This window comes from Mus caroli, chromosome 10, assembly GCF_900094665.2.
Source record: "Mus caroli chromosome 10, CAROLI_EIJ_v1.1, whole genome shotgun sequence".
NCBI classification, from domain to species: Eukaryota; Metazoa; Chordata; class Mammalia; order Rodentia; family Muridae; genus Mus; species Mus caroli.
The window spans coordinates 10,771,934-10,789,314 of NC_034579.1; the positions used below are offsets into that span (position 1 = coordinate 10,771,934).

The 17,381-nt window shown below is 38.5% G+C and overlaps 1 protein-coding gene across 4 annotated transcripts in view; it reads right to left on the bottom strand.

Moving 5' to 3' along the window:
- Adgrg6 (adhesion G protein-coupled receptor G6) overlaps positions 1–17,381 on the bottom strand; it is a 138,550-nt gene that overhangs the window by 113,547 nt on the left and 7,622 nt on the right. For all 4 annotated transcript variants that reach the window (XM_021174750.2, XM_029482959.1, XM_029482960.1 and 1 more), the window contains exon 2: positions 15,549–15,649. In XM_021174750.2, the coding sequence (XP_021030409.2) occupies positions 15,549–15,649 (101 nt within the window). The remainder of the gene's footprint in view (positions 1–15,548; positions 15,650–17,381) is intronic.

The window sequence follows — 17,381 nt, forward strand, 5'->3', positions numbered from 1 at the left end:
AGTAAGTGCCTAGCATTAATTCAGATATTAAATGGCAAAGTTCCCAGGTAAATTACACTTGAAGTAATGACTAATGAAAGGGGCTTCTTGCTAGAGTGAAAAAGTTCTTGCTAGAGTGACAACACCATCTGTGTGTCCCTTCGTGTAAGGCAAGACAAGAAGCACCAAGGGTCTGCACTACAATGAAGTTCACTTAAAAAAAAAAAAAAGGTAAACAAAACAAAAGATTTTAGCTACCACATCAGCAGCAGGCTAAATTTCACACAATTGCTGCCAAGAAGGTGTCAGAGATAATCTTTGAAATGTTGATTCTGTATGAAAGAAAAATGCCTCTGCTATGAATGCCATGTGAGGTCAGGAGGAAGTTTAACTTGAAGAGCCTAGACTGCTGTAAGAGAGATCTTCCAGTAAGTAGCTCCTGAGCATCCTCAGTTGATTGAGTGGTATCCATCCTCTCATGGATTTCCCTATAACTGGTACTGGGTGTGGGTTATAGGATTGTTAGATTTTCTGCTTTCAAACTTATTTTTGCAAGTTGGACTTCATATCACAGTAATAAAACTTATCTCTATTTGAGCCATGAAGTATGCAAAGGCTTACTTTAAGGCCTAAGAAAATTATAAGGATGGAATTATTGATAAAGATTTGAATTAAATGCTGTCATGCAACCTTTAATAACTTATGGTAAGTCTCAGAAAATAATGATTTTTCTGTCCCTCTTTTCGTAAAAGGAGTGGAAGAAATCATCAATAGTGAGTCAGGGATATGATTTATACACAACAGAAAACCCCGAGGTCTAATGAATACATCTACACACACACACACACACACACACACACACACACACACACAACCTGACTCGATGAATAGCTGAGAAATGAAGGCAAGTTTGCAATTTGGGTTCAAACACAATGGCAAGGACTCCTGACTTTAACTATGGTTAAGTACCAAGAACTGTCTTTTCCCTTGTTTCATAAGCAACAATAAAAGTGAATAAACAATTTTAAGTCTTGTCAGTTTTCTGAGAAAAAATAAATCCATGAGCTAAACACCCTATCTTCTTCAGTTTTCTGTCAAGACTCTGCTGAAGTACAAATAAAAAGCCATGCCTAGACTATCATCATATACGGTAGAGTCCAAGGTACCACTGTGTCTTGCATACCCTATAACAGACATACAGTTCTATGAGAATAAATTATTTTCCTGATCATTTCCTACAGTTAATGACAATAAGCTATCATCACCAGTCCTAATAGCAATATATCTGCTGTATTTGCTTAATTTTAAGCATTATGAAACTCATAAATATGATCGATCAGACTATAAGATAAAAGTTGAGCACCATCATTTTGTAACTACACCGTTTTCACTTTGGGGCTTTCTGGCATTAGTCTCAGAACATTCTTACACCATTTACCCAATGCCTTTCAAGTTCAGATGGTTTTTTGTTTTTGTTTTTTGTTTCTTACCATCTGTGGATCCCCTGGGACATGGATATTAAGAGCTGATGATTATGTCTTATTGTTTGGCTTCCATCAATGGCTCCATTTTCATTATGCTACTCATTGTGAAAATACTGACGTTTAGGAATGAGTTGCTCATAGCAGGTGTTTGTCAAAAATTAGACCATCTTGAATGATTCTTTCAACTCATTACTTAGTATCCAGGAAAGAACAAACAACCCTTCAGAGGGCACTCAGCAGGTGCCCAGTCTACTCTAAACACAGAAATCTCAAGTGCTTGACTGGAATTTACATTCTGGTTCATGCCTTATATTTGTTGAGCAATCAATCTACTTCACAATGAGATTTGTGGACTTTTTACAAAGATCATGGGCTTTAAAAAAAGATTAATGACTTTATAGTAAGTAAACTATTCCATTGCAGTGAAAAAACAGGTCAACAGATGTGCAAACACATGTATACAACAACAACAAGCAGAGGGAGTGTTTCTGGGCCACCCTCTCTTATTCTTTGGTTTTTATTAAACTTCACAAATTAAAAATACCTGCTGGTCCCATATAAGTCAACTAACAGGCAAGAATCTACTATATGAATATGAAAATATAATCAGTAAAGTGATAAGTTGGTTATTAGATTATTTTTGCTAAATAAAAGAAAGAAGCTATGAAGGAAGGGTCTCCGAGCAGAGTGGTGCGGACACTTGGCCTCCCACTGAACTAGACTCTAGCTTTTGCAGCCATGTTGGTTCCTACACTGATCACTATACATGGCTACTGAACATATGGGGATGAGCTTCACCAAGGCAAATGCAGTAAAGATGGAGATCCATTTCCTGCTGGCCAAAAGAAAACACACCAGCCAACAGCTAAGGAGCTGTGCCTTAGAAAGTCATTATGACTTACCTCCTGGTTGAGCCAGTAAAATACAAACAATTCTGAGGATAATGACTTCTTATATACTAAACCAACTTCAAATACACTTTCTAGTCTAATTATTTCTTAAATTGATGTGTGTGTGTATGTATGTATATATATGTATGTACATGGTACCTATTTAACATACATCTATTTATGTGATAAAATTACAAATTTTAAGAATACTATTTGATGATTAAGTGTATTTCCTGTGTCATTATACATTTCCTGTGTCATTATGGTAACCACCATTTGGAACTTCCAGCCACCCAGCTTAACTGACTAAGTCTGCTTGTGGTTGGATGCTCTCTCCAGGCAACAATTTATTGATTTTATCATTGTACTTCATGAAGCAGAATCATAGCGCTTGTACTCGATGTCCTTTTCTTTATTCAACATGTCTGAAAGATTCACAGCTCACATGGCCACCAGTCTCCATAGGTCTCTCCAATTGTGCTGAGTAACATTGTATTTTATGAGAATAATAAAATCTATTTGTCCATTTATAACTTGATGGGAATTTGAATAGTTTTTGGCTTGGGACTATAATATGAAATATGGTATTATGAAATCCTTGTAAAGTTGTCTTTTCTGTGAACAATGCTTTTATTTTGTTTAGTTAAGTACTAAATGATACAATAGTGTGTGTGTGTGTGTGTGCGCGTGTGTGTGTGTGTGTGTGTATGTGTGTGCACGCACGCACAAGTCCATGCACATGTGTGCGTTTAACTTACAAGAAATCATTCTACTCTTTTCTCTTGGTCAAACTATTTCACATTTGCACACCAGTGTAGCAAAGTTATGGTTATCGTCCGTATTCATGAACACTGGTAGTTTTTTATACTCTTAATCTTAGCCAAGCTTGTAAAACTAAATCAGTACTTCCCACTTCAAAGGCAACATTATCACTATTTAAACCAATTTTCTTTTGCAAAAATATAAATCAATAGATTAGATGAGCAGTATAAATATATATATTATATATATTCATAAAAACAAACATTATATTTACATATGTCTCAACTTATAGAACAGGACATATGTACTGATTTTATATTTTTATGAAATTAATATTTGCTTATTGAAAACAGTTCTGTAAAAAATGGAAGAAATTGATGGATCATAAAAATTTAAACTGCTATCTTCCTTCATTTTTTATTTATTCAATTATTTATAACTTAAACTACTATGTTAAAAATAACATAATTCATAGTTTTATTTCATTTCTCCCATTATACTTGATAAGTTATGAATATTTATATCTTTAAAAATGTGAGTGAAACATGAATGGTAAACTTTTCTTGGTAGATACCTAAATTCTCTTCATGGAAAGCTATTACAACCAGTTTGGGGATGTCCATCCACATGTGATGTCACCCTTAGCGGCTTGCTGCCAAACACTTTCAAATAGCTTTAAAGATATCATGACATTTCGAAAATGTGATACAACACTAACATATATTTATAGAGCGATATGAATAACCAGCTGAGGGTTGCTGGACCTTGTGTCTAGTGTGCATGGGGTCTTCAGGAGCAGGGGCTTAGGCTTCCACCTCTGGAGGGCAGCCAGGGCAGCAGCAGTAACCTACAGTGCTTTGGCAGTCTTGTGGGCAACTCTGACCAGCAACTTAAAAGAAGAACTCTGCCTGCTGTTGAGGTCTTGTAAGATAGTCTATGGCTTGTGGGAGATTTTCATTTCAAACATAAATGTATATTTATATACCAGCTTCCATGCATTAGAGGTATTTTTAGGTAGATAGTTAAGAGTATGACGTTTCCGGACGTCCCTACTGTTGTTCTGCCTTCCTCCCTGTATTCAGTATATATCCCTTCCCACCCCTAGTTAGAGCCCCTCCTACTTCTCCACTACCAGCCTCAGACCACTTGTACTTTGCTATTCCCCTCTCTACTCCCCCCCACCCCTGCACTGGTTCCATTTTACTTTCCTAGTTTCTGCAGTTATTCCAGGCTATGTGCTCTTATCTAATGATTTGGTGCTAGGAGGCCTCAGACAAGGTAGAACACGTAAAGTTCATCTCTCTAGGTCTGGGCTACCTCACTCAATATGATCTTTTCTAGTTTTATCCATTTACCTACAAATTTCATATGTATGTGTGATGTGTGTATATATATATATGTGTGTGTGTGTGTGTATGACACATATTTAATATCTGTATATTTATGTGTGAAACCACGGAGAAATATATATATATATATATATATATATAACTAGCATTTCAGAAGCTATAGCAATGAATTCTCACCAGCATGGCAGCCTAAACATGACCTGAACAAGGATAACACCAGCACATGCTAATCTGAATGGAGGGAAGTTTATGAGGCCTCAACCCTACACAACCAACTAAAGAAAACTAAGGGATGTTGAGAGCAGGAGAAATAGGTTTCCCCAGAGTGAAGCACACCAATGGTTATCTGATACCAAGTGGTGGGCCCTGAAAACATACAACTAACAGATTGAGGAGGTTGGTGTGTGTGTGTGTGTGTGTGTGTGTGTGTGTGTGTGTGTGTGTGTGTAATGATTAAAGACAAAGAGGCCAGGAATTTGAAAGAGAGCAAAGGGGTTAGTACATATACTTAGAACAGTTTCTATGGAGGAAAAGAGAGGAGGAAATAATGTAATTATATTATAAATTCAAAATCTTTTTTAAAATATTCTTTAAAAAATTCAGAGTATATCACAGCAAACCAATTCACAGAATCCTTTCTCAACTTACAGGAGAATTTTAAATAGATTCATGTTACATTCAGTCACTAAATGAGCAAAATGGAAGCTTTTTCTTTTTCTTATCTTATTTTATTTTATTTTTAGGAAAGAGTATGCTTTGGCTTAACCCATCCTAGTAATTCTCCTGCTTCAGCCTCCCAAGTCTGCTGGTATTACAGGGTGTGTCACCTAGCTGAAGCCAAGTTTTAAGCCTGTGACATCTGGAATATTTATCCAGAAAACATAAAATAAAACAGAGACTACTCAACATCACTAGTTCAAAACCCTCTCTGCCAGAAACAGGAGCTGAGTAACTCACAGACATTTACCATGTTACTAACAGTACCGCCCAGCTTATACTCCACAGGAAACAAGGCTTCTATACATTCAGAAAGTGTTTGTGATTGTGAACAAACATTGTTATATTTTTATTTCAAAGTTGGCCTTTTATCCTATGTTTGCAATTGCTCAAGCAAAGCAGGAGTCTAGTTAGTCTTGAGACCGATACAGGAAAAAAACTATCCTCCCTCATTCAATTTCGCGCATCCACAAATTTCTTGACGCTCATTCACGTAATTCACACTGTCCTAAAGTCTAACAGTTTTACATTTTTAAAAAAGTGTAATATGCCTTTGTTCCTTGAAGGTATATTGTTCTCTCCAACATCATAAATTATACTTCCCTATGAAGCCTTATTTCCATGTCTCTTCCTCCTGTTTCTAGAAAATCCTTTTCATTGCATCTACATTTGCACCAGCCCATTCCCAACACGGATTCCCCTTCTCCCGTGCCACACCCACTCTTGGGCTTCTCCCTGATATCAGTAAAGGTCATGTTGACACTCAGTAGATATAATCCACCCCCAGAGCACAGTTCTACAGCCAGTCAGTCAGTTCAACTGGAAAAAAAAAAAAATCTGTTAGCGTGCCCAGTGCTGAAGGCATACCGACTTTAACTGTTTCATTCATAGCCCTTACTGGAAGGCTACTTTATAATATTCCCTCTGTGAAAACTTTTCTGACATGTTTTCTGTCATCAATTGATGTTATATTTGTAATTTTAGTAAACCACATGTCAGCCTGCATCCTACTATTTGTGTTCCCTGTCAGTTTCCCTATAAGATTATGATTACACCTAAGAAAGGAGCCATTGAAAAAAGGGAATAAAGGGAGGCAATGGAAAGGAAGGGTCAGAGAGCTCTCCTAGGACGGTATGACACAGAACCTAGCTTTTAAAGTTTGTGATTATCAATATTTACTTTGAACTTTTAGGAGTGGGGAAAGGAGGAGGCTCTGAGATATTTCTTAGCTCTTAGACAAACTAAGCTCATCTTGCTAAGAGGAATCCAAAATCTTAATACACCAGCTTAGAAAGCAACTCAGGTCCTCTGAAGCAGCTTTACTGGGCACATTCCCTAAGTGTGGAGCAATTTGAATAGTGTCATGTTTGCAAATGGACACCACCTTAAAAGAGGAGAAATGATTTAGAATCCATAGAACAGTTTCTTCTGGCCTGGCTCCAGAAGAGGCAGGCATCTCGGCTATGCAAGTAGAAGACATGTGAACACAAGTCAGGAAATGAGAAGCAATGAGTATTTAACCACACACCGACTATGACATCAGCCTTATAAAAATGAAAATCAAAGGTGCTACATCATCTTAACAAAGCCTACTAGAGAAAAAAAAATCCCACAACTTAGTTTTTGGTGAAATGTTAAGGCTTCACTTAAACATTGAAACAGAAAATTTGAGGTCATGACCTTCTGGGAAACAACAGACCTTCAATTCACTATTCTCAAGAGGGGAAATTAGGAGTCTAAATAGAAAACTTGTACTTCTGTAGAGCCAGTTGGGGAGCAATTGGCATACCCATCTGCCTAGGAGAATCCAAGAGGGTAGACGTATAACACAAGGGTAGATAATCTCTGTAGGCCTGGATTTCTTCCTCTAGTATCATTACTACAGCCAGTGATACCCCTTTGAGCAGAGAAACCTCATTGTTTTTCACCTTTAATTTTTTTCAGAACTTTTTCAACTCACCAAAACCGTTCTTCATTCTCAGGAGAGGTTAGTATTAATGGTGCATGATATACGTAAGTTCTGGAGTTATAGTTAAGAGATAAGCAAATAAAAGAGGGAAACTAGGAATGTACACAGTGGTGGTTTGAATATATTTGGCCCAGGGAGTAGCACTCTTTGGAGGTGTGGCCTTTTTGGAGGAAGTGTGTCACTGTGGGTGTGGGCTTTAAGACCCTCATCCTAGCTGTCTAGAAGCCAGTCTTATCCTGTTTGCCTTCACAACAAGAGGTTGAACTTTCAGCTCCTCCTGCACCATGCCTGCCTGGATGCTACCTACCATGTGCCCTACCTTGATGATAATGGACTGAACCTCTGAGCCTTTAAGCCAGCCCTAATTAAATGTTGTCCTTGTAAGAATTGCCATGGTCATGGTATCTGTTAGCAGTAGTAAAACCCTAAAACACACACAAGAGCAGAGAATAATGTAGATTCATATTTGAAGTACTTTCCCTTTTCCAGATATGTGTTTTACATTAATGATAGTCTTCAAAGTTTTAGTCAGGGAAAGGCTCCTCTAAAAGGGGAGTTGCATACATTATAAGAATTTGTCCATTCTTATGGCCTGCCTAAAACCAAGAACAATGACTAGTGTTGTAATCACATAGTTGATGAAAGGTGCCTGATTATTTAAATGGGTTGGCTTTGTGTTCTCCATGAGCTTCTGGGGCTCTTCTGTTTTTCTAAGCCAGAGGTATCATCAGGCTTGTAGTAAAAAATGTTAGCAGGTCCATTGCTTTAGATTCACAGTAGTTGAGGTTTTGAAGAAAAATTTGTAATTACATTTAAAGCAGATGATTTCTAAACCACAAACTTGGATGAAGTATATTTGGGAATGACTATAAATCGGGATATCTCAACATAAATACATAATAATTGAACTATGTTTTTAAGAAAAAAATTCTTCAAATGATTGAACATACCATTAGGAATTCTTTAGCAACAAATGAGCTTCAACTACAAAGTCACTACATTACACAGCTCCTATTGAGCTACTTCACTGCTCCTGGAAAGATTTAAGGTTAAGGCTAGTATGATCTGGTGACAGGCAAACCCATTTGGCAACCGACAGCCTTGTTTTCTTTCCAAGCATTAACCTGTTGTAGCGCAATGCTGGCGAGAGAATATTTATGTGACTTCAGCAGTCATGATGGGATAAGTATATTTTCTTATTTGACCACCAATGTTCTTCCTTTAAACTATATTTGCTTTTAAAATCTGGTCTGTGTTTTCTCTCTTTGGTTCCTTTCCGTTACTCTTTTCCACATTCTTTACTTCCTGAGAGTCATGATATTACAACCTCAGTGAGAACAGTGTCAAAGGAAAGTCTAGAGTCTGCCAAGTTTACGCTGTACAAGAAAGTAACCTGTTTATCCATCTCTAGGTCTAGTTCTCTGTACCAAATGATACAGTCAAATTGAATGGGATGACACATCAGAGAAAATGCTTAATTAAAACAAGCACCTGTGTATGCATGCTTGTAGAGATGGGTGTCTGGTGTCTGCTTCAATTTTTGTCTATGCCATTTTCTGACAAATTGTCACCCAGTATATCAGGAGCTCACAAGTTTGGCTAAACTCACTGACCAAAAATACCCAGAGAACCCTCCTGTCTCTGCCTCCACAGGGTCTAGAGAGATACCTCCATATCTACCTTCCACCTGAGTGCCAGGCATACCAACTCAAGTCTTCCTACTTTTGTAGCAGACATTTTACCAACTGAGCCTTCCCCTCAAGTCTTATTCTCTTTGAAGTGAAAGAGCTTTTGCTTAAAAATAAATCGAGGTGGGGGCTGGTGAGATGGCTCAGCAGGTAAGAGCACCCGACTGCTCTTCCAAAGGTCCTTAGTTCAAATCCCAGCAACCACATGGTGGCTCACAACCATCCGTAACAAGATCTGACTCCCTCTTCTGGTGTGTCTGAAGACAGCTACAGTGTACTTATAATAAATAAATAAATCTTTAAAATAAATAAATAAATAAATAAATAAATCGAAGTGACACACAAAAGCAAATGTGTCATGCCTGAGAAGCATGCTTGCATGTGCCCCCCAAAGAAAGCAACAGCTTACTATAGGCAGAGAGAGCCCTGGGGTATGTTTGTGATTGTATCAGGCTCATCCATGTTCTAATTCCTATTGTCTAGATAGTTCTGTGTATAAATTATTTCTACATAATATCACTTGTAATGAGGCAAGCTTGACCTGACCAGGGACAGTAGGACTCTATGTCAGCACTCAGATCTCTGTGACCCCATGTATGTCATGTCAGTCTCATTGGGGACTCCATCATACTGGTTATCCACTAGGGACTGTCACTAGAGTAAGAAATAAGTCACTTTCATTCCATGTTTAAATAACTGACTTTGCAACTTTTTCTGTAGGGATTACCTGTTTGGCATCACCAGACTCCACTGTCTAGGGTTTACTTGTTCAACTACATTGGCTCTTTTCATCTGAGGCATGAGATGGGGTAACGGTCCACTCAGTCCTTTGGCTGAAAGCTTCTAAAACAGTCAGAGCACCTTGTCATTGACTGAAACATGAATACATTTCCAACATATGTGTCAGGGCCTGCAAAAAGCATTGCACAACTCCACGTACACATTAAGACATAAGTGGCTTAAATTTTTGAAGATTTATATAATGATTATTTCTCTGGACATTTTGGATCACATCTTAAAATATGTACAGTATCAGTTTACTATGAATGCATACTTCATCACAATAGATACTATATTCCAGTTGCTTGTTCTAAGAGCATGTAAAAGTTAAGACTCGAGCAAGAGCAGAAAGCATACATTTTGTTATTTGTCTAGTCGCCTGCCTTTTAGAACTGTGTTGTGCTCAGGGACAGAAAGTACCCAGCATTTGGAGCCAAATTTACTTCCATTATTACTTCCCCTTTCTGTCACTGATGTCTCGTGGATGTCAGAACACCAACCTGCTGATACTACTGGTTTTCAGGGGAGAAGGGAGGCTCCTCCCCCAGTGCTCATGACTAAGTCTATCTGTGTGGAAACCAACTTTTGGTTGCTTAGGAATTTGTTGGCTTATGGCTGTTTGTTCCCCTACTCTACTTGAAGCCATAATTTCTGCCTGCTTTTATATCATTATTTATCTTCAGAGTCACAGAGTGTCATGCACAAAAGGAAGTTATGATCTCAAACATGTCTAAGAATCTTCAAGTAAAGGAGTCAGCTCAGTGACTCGGAAGGTCTGTCATTTGCTTAAATACTCGGACCAGCTTCTGTGTGGCTCATTCAATCAAAACAGCAGCAAAGCTCATGAAGTTCTCTTCAAATCACAGGACTAATATATGGTTGTGGTAAAAACAAAACATTTGGGGCAGTATGATGTCTCAGGGAACAAAGACACTTGGTTAAGACTGGTAACCTGAGTTCTACTCCCAAGGACCACATAGTGGAAGAAGAAGACATAGTCTCACAAGTTACCCTCTGATCTCCATCTGTCCTTGCCCCACAACATACAGTAAGGAAAAAACAAGTTTAATTATTTTTTTAAATCCACAAGTATATAAACTGTCTCTGCCTTCTCCTTCCCCCAGAGATTACTCATTCTGAAAGCTTGGTCTGCTCCGTTTTTTGTTTAAATGTGTTTATGAAGTCACATAAACATATAGATATAAAATGTCCCACTTCTCTAATATGACCCATTAGAATGTGAGATAATTTCATATTCCTCTATAATCTGATTTCTCATTCCACATTATTACCTCAGACTAGCCATTATAGTAAACCAGTATGCATGGTTTTACCTCATTGTTTTTAAGAACTCTGTGGTATTTCATAGCATGATGTAAAATGATTTATATAACCATTATCTGGCTGATGAACAATTAGCATTTTCCAATTGCTTGCTGTTACATTAACACACTAACACACATCTTGACATATGCATTTTTATTACCTGTGTGTAGAACTTGTATCCAAAGACAACACACACCTCAAATTTTATGACGTATTTGTCAACCACTTTTCTGAAAGGGAACTAATAGTGCTGTTTTCCCAACAACTTCAGCTTTGCTAACAACTCTTTTAACAGTTGGTAAGCTGGAGTGTAAAAAAAAAATCACATTTTATTGTTTGAATTTTCATCTATATGGGACCAGTTAACATGTCCAGTTGTTATTTTGTTGTAGTTCTTACTGTTACAGCCATCATGAATCAAGAGCCAATGAGTTGTTTTTCATGTATTACTTTCAATAATTGTTTTTTTTTTCCTTGAAGGCGTATTGTTAACCTACCTACTAAGACTAAGACTGTTGATGTTGCCTTTCTGACGTATAAAGTATGGGTGCTAATAGAAATAAACTATAAGAATTTCACTTTACTCATTTGAACTATCAATTTTAGTAGTCTAAAGAATATCTCAATCATCCACCCTAGCTATTACAATCAAAATAGCAACACATTTGCAATGAAAAATTTCCAGTAAGTGTAGATTACTCTCCAGGACATTGGAAAGAATGACACTGGGGATCCTCTGAACTGTGGGTTGAGAATGCATCATCTGCTAGAGCAGTGTTTCTCAACCTGTAGTTTGACGCCCCTTTGGGTGGTGGGGCCTTCACAGAGTTTGCCTAAGACCATTAGAAAACACAGATTCCTAGCCAAATGGATGGACCTGGAGGGCATCATCTTGAGTGAGGTAACACAATCACAAAGGAACTCACACAATATGTATTCACTGATAAGTGGATATTAGCCCAAAACTTAGGATACCCAAGATATAAGATACAATTTGCTAAATGCATGAAACTCAAGAAGAATGAAGACCAAAATGTGGACACTGTGCCCCTTCTACAAGTGGGAACAAAACACCCATGGAAGGAGTTACAGAGACAAAGTTTGGAGCTGTGATGAAAGGATGGACCATCTAGAGACTGCCATATCCAAGGATCCATCCCATAATCAGCTTCCAAACGCTGACACCATTGCATACACTAGCAAGATTTTGCTGAAAGGACCCAGATATAGCTCTCTCTTGTGAAACTATGCCGGGGCCAAACAAACACAGAAGTGGATGCTCACAGTCAGCTATTGGATGGATCACAGGGCTCCCAATGGAGAAGCTAGAGAAAGTACCCAAGGAGCTAAAGGGATCTGCAGCCCTATAGTTGGAACAACATGATGAACTAACCAGTACCCCGGAGCTCTTGTCTCTAGCTGCATATGTATAGAAAGATGGCCTAGTCGGCCATCACTGGAAAGAGAGGCCCATTGGACTTGCAAACTTTATATGCCCCAATACAGGGGAATGCCAGGGCCAAAAGAATGGGAATGGGTGGGTAGGGAAGTGGGGGGGGGGTATGGGGGACTTTTGGGATAGCATTGGAAATGTAATTGAGGAAAATACATAATAAAAAATAAATAATAAAAAAAAGAAAACACAGATATTCACATTACAGTTTACTACACAACAAAATTACAGTTATTAAGTAGCAACAAAAGTAATTTTATAGCTGGGAGTCACAACAACAGGCACTGTATTAAGAGATTGTATCATTAAGAAGGTTGAGAATCACTGTGACAGAGGAGCAATCACACAGGCAAGCACATCAGAAGCAGCAGACCTATTCTTAGAACGTGGGGATCAAAGAAAGAGTCTGATGAGAAGGGAAAGTCAAAGAACAGACGTTTGCCTGAGAAACAGTGAGGTGTGACAGAACCTTCAGGTGGTCTGGGGGCTTGTAGAGGCTGGCAAAGAAATAGACAAGGACCTTGGGTAGGAATCAAATTACTATATTACTACAAAATTAATTTCCACATGTAAAATCTGAGAGGTATTATAAATCTAAGGGAGAAGCCCACCAGCAAACAGACAGATGACTCTAGACTGAACGTGAGGACTTAGGAGACATTAGCATCAAAATGCCATTAAAAGTCCCCAGAATGTAAGATGGTCTAGTCACATACAAAGCTGTGAAAGGTTGGAATGTGGACATAAGGGACATTACAGTTAAGCACTAAGTGTTCTCATCAAATACAGTGTTAAGCTCACTTCTCTAAATGGCAAGAATGAGAGTTAAGTTTCTCTAAAGTGGTAATCAGAATCATTTTTAAACATCTGAGTTCCTTTTAAGAAATGCCACTGCTGAGTTAGTAATCAAGGCAAGAATTTCATATATCCAAATATCCCTAATAACATCTACAGTATGTGGGGGAGGGTGGGGAGGGGGCTTCAGCCATTTATGTGTGAGGTTTTGGCACAGTGAATAAGAAAAGGCTAGAGAAAAGCAAATGCAAAGTCCTCTGAGCAAAGAAACTGTATTTGATGTATTCTAGGGGCAAGGCAAGAGAGATGTTTGTTGAAAGAAGAGACACTTGGGGCCAGAGAATCACTTCAAATGAACTTGTGATTGCCTTGTCTCAGATGTGGGTGCCTTCTAACAGCCTGAACACCCCTACGCGTCTCTAGCCTCAGCCCCAGTCCCAGCCTGGTTGACTTATTTTAATTTACTTTAAAGTATAAGTTTGATTCCACTTATTCAAAAGACAAAAATTCGGGGATGCGCATACATCAGTTAGAATGATGAGATGTAAAAACGCAGGGCCCAATTTGAGGTACAACTGGTTTGCAGAAACGTTGAAAGTTTACAAACGCATGACCTCACAGAAACGAAAGTAAACAGACCTCAACTAATTTTCACATCATAATTTATCTTACATCATCCAGCTGGTTCTTGAAAAACCACTTTGAAGGTTAAGAAATAGTTCAGGACTATACATCACCGAAATTCCATCCACATTTTGCTTTCAGATCTCCTTAAAGCACTTTCTTTTGGCAATGACTAAGGAACAGAAAGACTGACTTTACACAGATATTCTACAGAACACACACAAAAATGCACCCAGAAATCAGTTTTGTTTAAAAAGCTTTTTTAAAAGTGCCAGGGATTTTCCAAGCGAGTAGCTGAAAACTCTTCACATGGGAAAAAAAATTCTCTGCACACTGAGAACAAACTGAGGGTCATGATTCATGAGTAAGCAGTTTTGGTGAATAATCTACTTCAAAGATTCCTCCAATGCATCATTTACACAAGCATACAGAATATTGTGAACCTGAACAATCCGATTAAATCCTGAATCATGTCACATAAAAATCAAGTTACTTTGTTAATTGACCTTTTAACCCTATTCGAATGGGAAATGTGATAAAGTGAGTGTAAGAAGAGAAAATAAAAAATAAACAGTGAACTTAATAGAAAAGCTTCAAGATAACAGTGTCCTTTAAAACCCTGTCCATATGGCGCAGTTGAGTTGGCCTACGTATGTGACTATTTATAAAAATGTAATTTTCAACATCCAAAGAATCCTAGTTCAAAGATTAAGGAAAAGCTCAATTATAAGAAATAAATGTTTTAATTAAAAAAAGACACAAAGATAAAATAAACTTTTCCATACCCTATAATATAAGCAAACTGTGAGCTAAAAGGCATAATTTTAAATTCCTTCATCAAAAATTGCAAAATTCATATTGCAAAAAGTTAATCAAGTCAGGATTGATGAAAATTGGCAAAGTCTACATTTTCTGTAAATGACTGCATGAGAACTGGAAAGGAAAGGTAAGTGCAGTGGATTTATTCAACAGAAGAAACAGCCAGTACCTTTTCTCTGTCAGTTATGTGGTTGTCTGTCACTCACTATAGGCTAAATAAACAAGTAAAATCCAAAGGAGGATAGCAAAGAGTTAAAAAGCTCATTAGGAATCAGAATAATGGCGGCCATGATAGAATTCATATAGACCTGGAAGGAGATGGAGGATAGAGACCAGAGGCCAAAGGCAAAGTTAGAAGGATGTGAAATGAAAGGAAGGAATGTAGCTATTAAAGATAAGGTCATTTCCTGTCTGAGAAAACTCACAGAATTAACTACCCAGGTTTCCCCAGGGCTCACGGAGACTAAACTAACAAGTCTGAGCTGCAAGCGCCTGACCTAGGCCCTCTGTAAATATGCTCTGGTTGTGTAGCTTTGTCTTCTTGTGGCACTCCTAACAGTGGGAGCAGGGTACTGTCTGTGACTGTTTTGCTTGATTTGGGGAGCCTTTTTGCCCTACTGGGTTGCCTTGGCTAACCCTAACCTGAGGGCAGATGTCTAGTCATTTTGCCACTTGATAGGCCATGTTTGGTTGAAATCCCTGGAAGGCCTGCCCTTCCAGAAAAGGAGTGGATGGAGGAAAGATGAGGTTAAGAAGGGACAAGGAGGAGAAGAGGGAGGAGAAACTGTGGTCAGTATGTGAGCTCTCATATATGAGAAAAGAAGAAAAAAGGAGTTAAGGCCATTTTGATAAAATGGACAATCAAAAGTTTACAGTGAAATCCTTACTAATCCGGCTGTGAAGAGAGTCCTACCTGAGAGAGGAACACAGGTAACACATAAAACAAACAGGAACAGCAGGGCGCTTGGCTTCAGTCTCCAAGGGCAGCACCTCTTCCCGAGAGTGTCAAACATCCTGCAATGAATGACAGAAAGTCACAGTCAGGACAGATACTCTTCATTAAGGCATTAAAACAAATCATGAAAGTATGGCTCTCAGCAAGGACTGAACATAGAGCATGCTTTAGGCTTGTTTTCAAATAATGAGCTTAATAGAGAAGGAATAGAATTTGGGGCAAAACAAGCGTTCTAACCACGTCCTCAAAAGACCCTTAAAAGATAGCAAGGACCAAATTATCCCCTACGAGTGAAGAGAAAGAAACTAAATGCTTCAGGAGTTAGCTAAAGGTTTGGTGGGCAACCCTAGGGACGTTAATTTGGATCACCAGTGCACATAAAAAGCCTAGGGACCTGAATTAGATCTCCAGTGCCCATAAAAAGTCAGGCAGTTCTGTAATTCCAGTGGGGAGGAAATGCTGACTGAAGGACCTTTACTTGCAAGACTGGCCAAAAACGGAGGTGGACAGTGATTAAGAAAGACACAAGATGCTGACCTATGACGTTTACAGGCACCTGCATGACATGTATGGACATGTACACACATCTACTGACTACACACATACACACACATGCACATATACATGCTTGCACATGTGCACACACATACATAATTTCATCCGTTTTATTTGTTACATGTACACTTGTACAGGTTCAGATTTAACTCTATTTTGTGTCTTCTGTCTCCTGACTGTCTCTTGCCTGAGTCAGAATCTGCGTCTATCTGGAGACTGTTTTGTGAATCTATTTGTTCCTGTGTCTGTTTCCACTCCATGTCTGATTCTGTCGGTGTATCTGTGTGTGTATGTGTGTGTGTGTGTGTGTGTGTGTGTGTCTAGTGTGCCTGAGAATGAGTGGTATCTGCTCCCATTGAACTGCATAGAATGCATCACATGGGGGAAAGAATGGGCTGCTTTTCAGAAGAAATTTTTAACAGAGTTTGACAAGAGATTAAGTCACTGGCCTCAACTGATCCCAACTGACCCAGCCATCCAAAACCATTGTTTATCAACCAACATCCGTAAATGGTTGCTTTCAAGCTCTACAGCAGATTTTAGGAAGCTGCTTTTAAGTTCTGTATCTGTTGCTTTCAGCAAATGATTGACTTGCACTATTCTGAGCTGGGGCATAGAGGAGTACATAATTTAGAATTTCAGCTATACACTGTCTGAGGCTGTGACGCTAACTACAAGGGAAAGTCAAGGCAAGTAAGGAAGGTTGTTATGTCATTCTCTAAAAGGCAGGTTAAACAAACAGGCTGAGTACATGGTAGGATGGTACACCTAAGGCCCATATGACCTCAAAGTGTATTCATTACTAACTCTGCCTGTGAGCCCCAGCAAAAGTTCTTAGAATGTAAGGGGTATTTTCAGAATCTTGCATCACCACACACGTGGTTACAACTTCCTTACAAGACTATATATGGTAGGTATGTCTTAATAAGAGGAGTAAATATTCACGTCATTCCACAAATAAAGCATCATTCATTAAGAAATAAAACTAGGGCTGGGTATGGTAGCACACACCTCTAATACCAGCACTCAGGAGGCAGATACTGGTAGATCTCTGTGAGTTCAAAACTAGGCTGTCTATGGAGTGAGTCTTGGAACAGCCAGGGCACTGAGAAATCTTGTCTCAAAAAGAAAAAAAAAAAGGAAGAAAGAAAGAAAGGAAGAAAGAAAGAAAGGAAGGAAGGAAAGGAAAGAAAGGAAAGGAAAGGAAAGGAAAGGAAAGGAAAGGAAAGGAAAGGA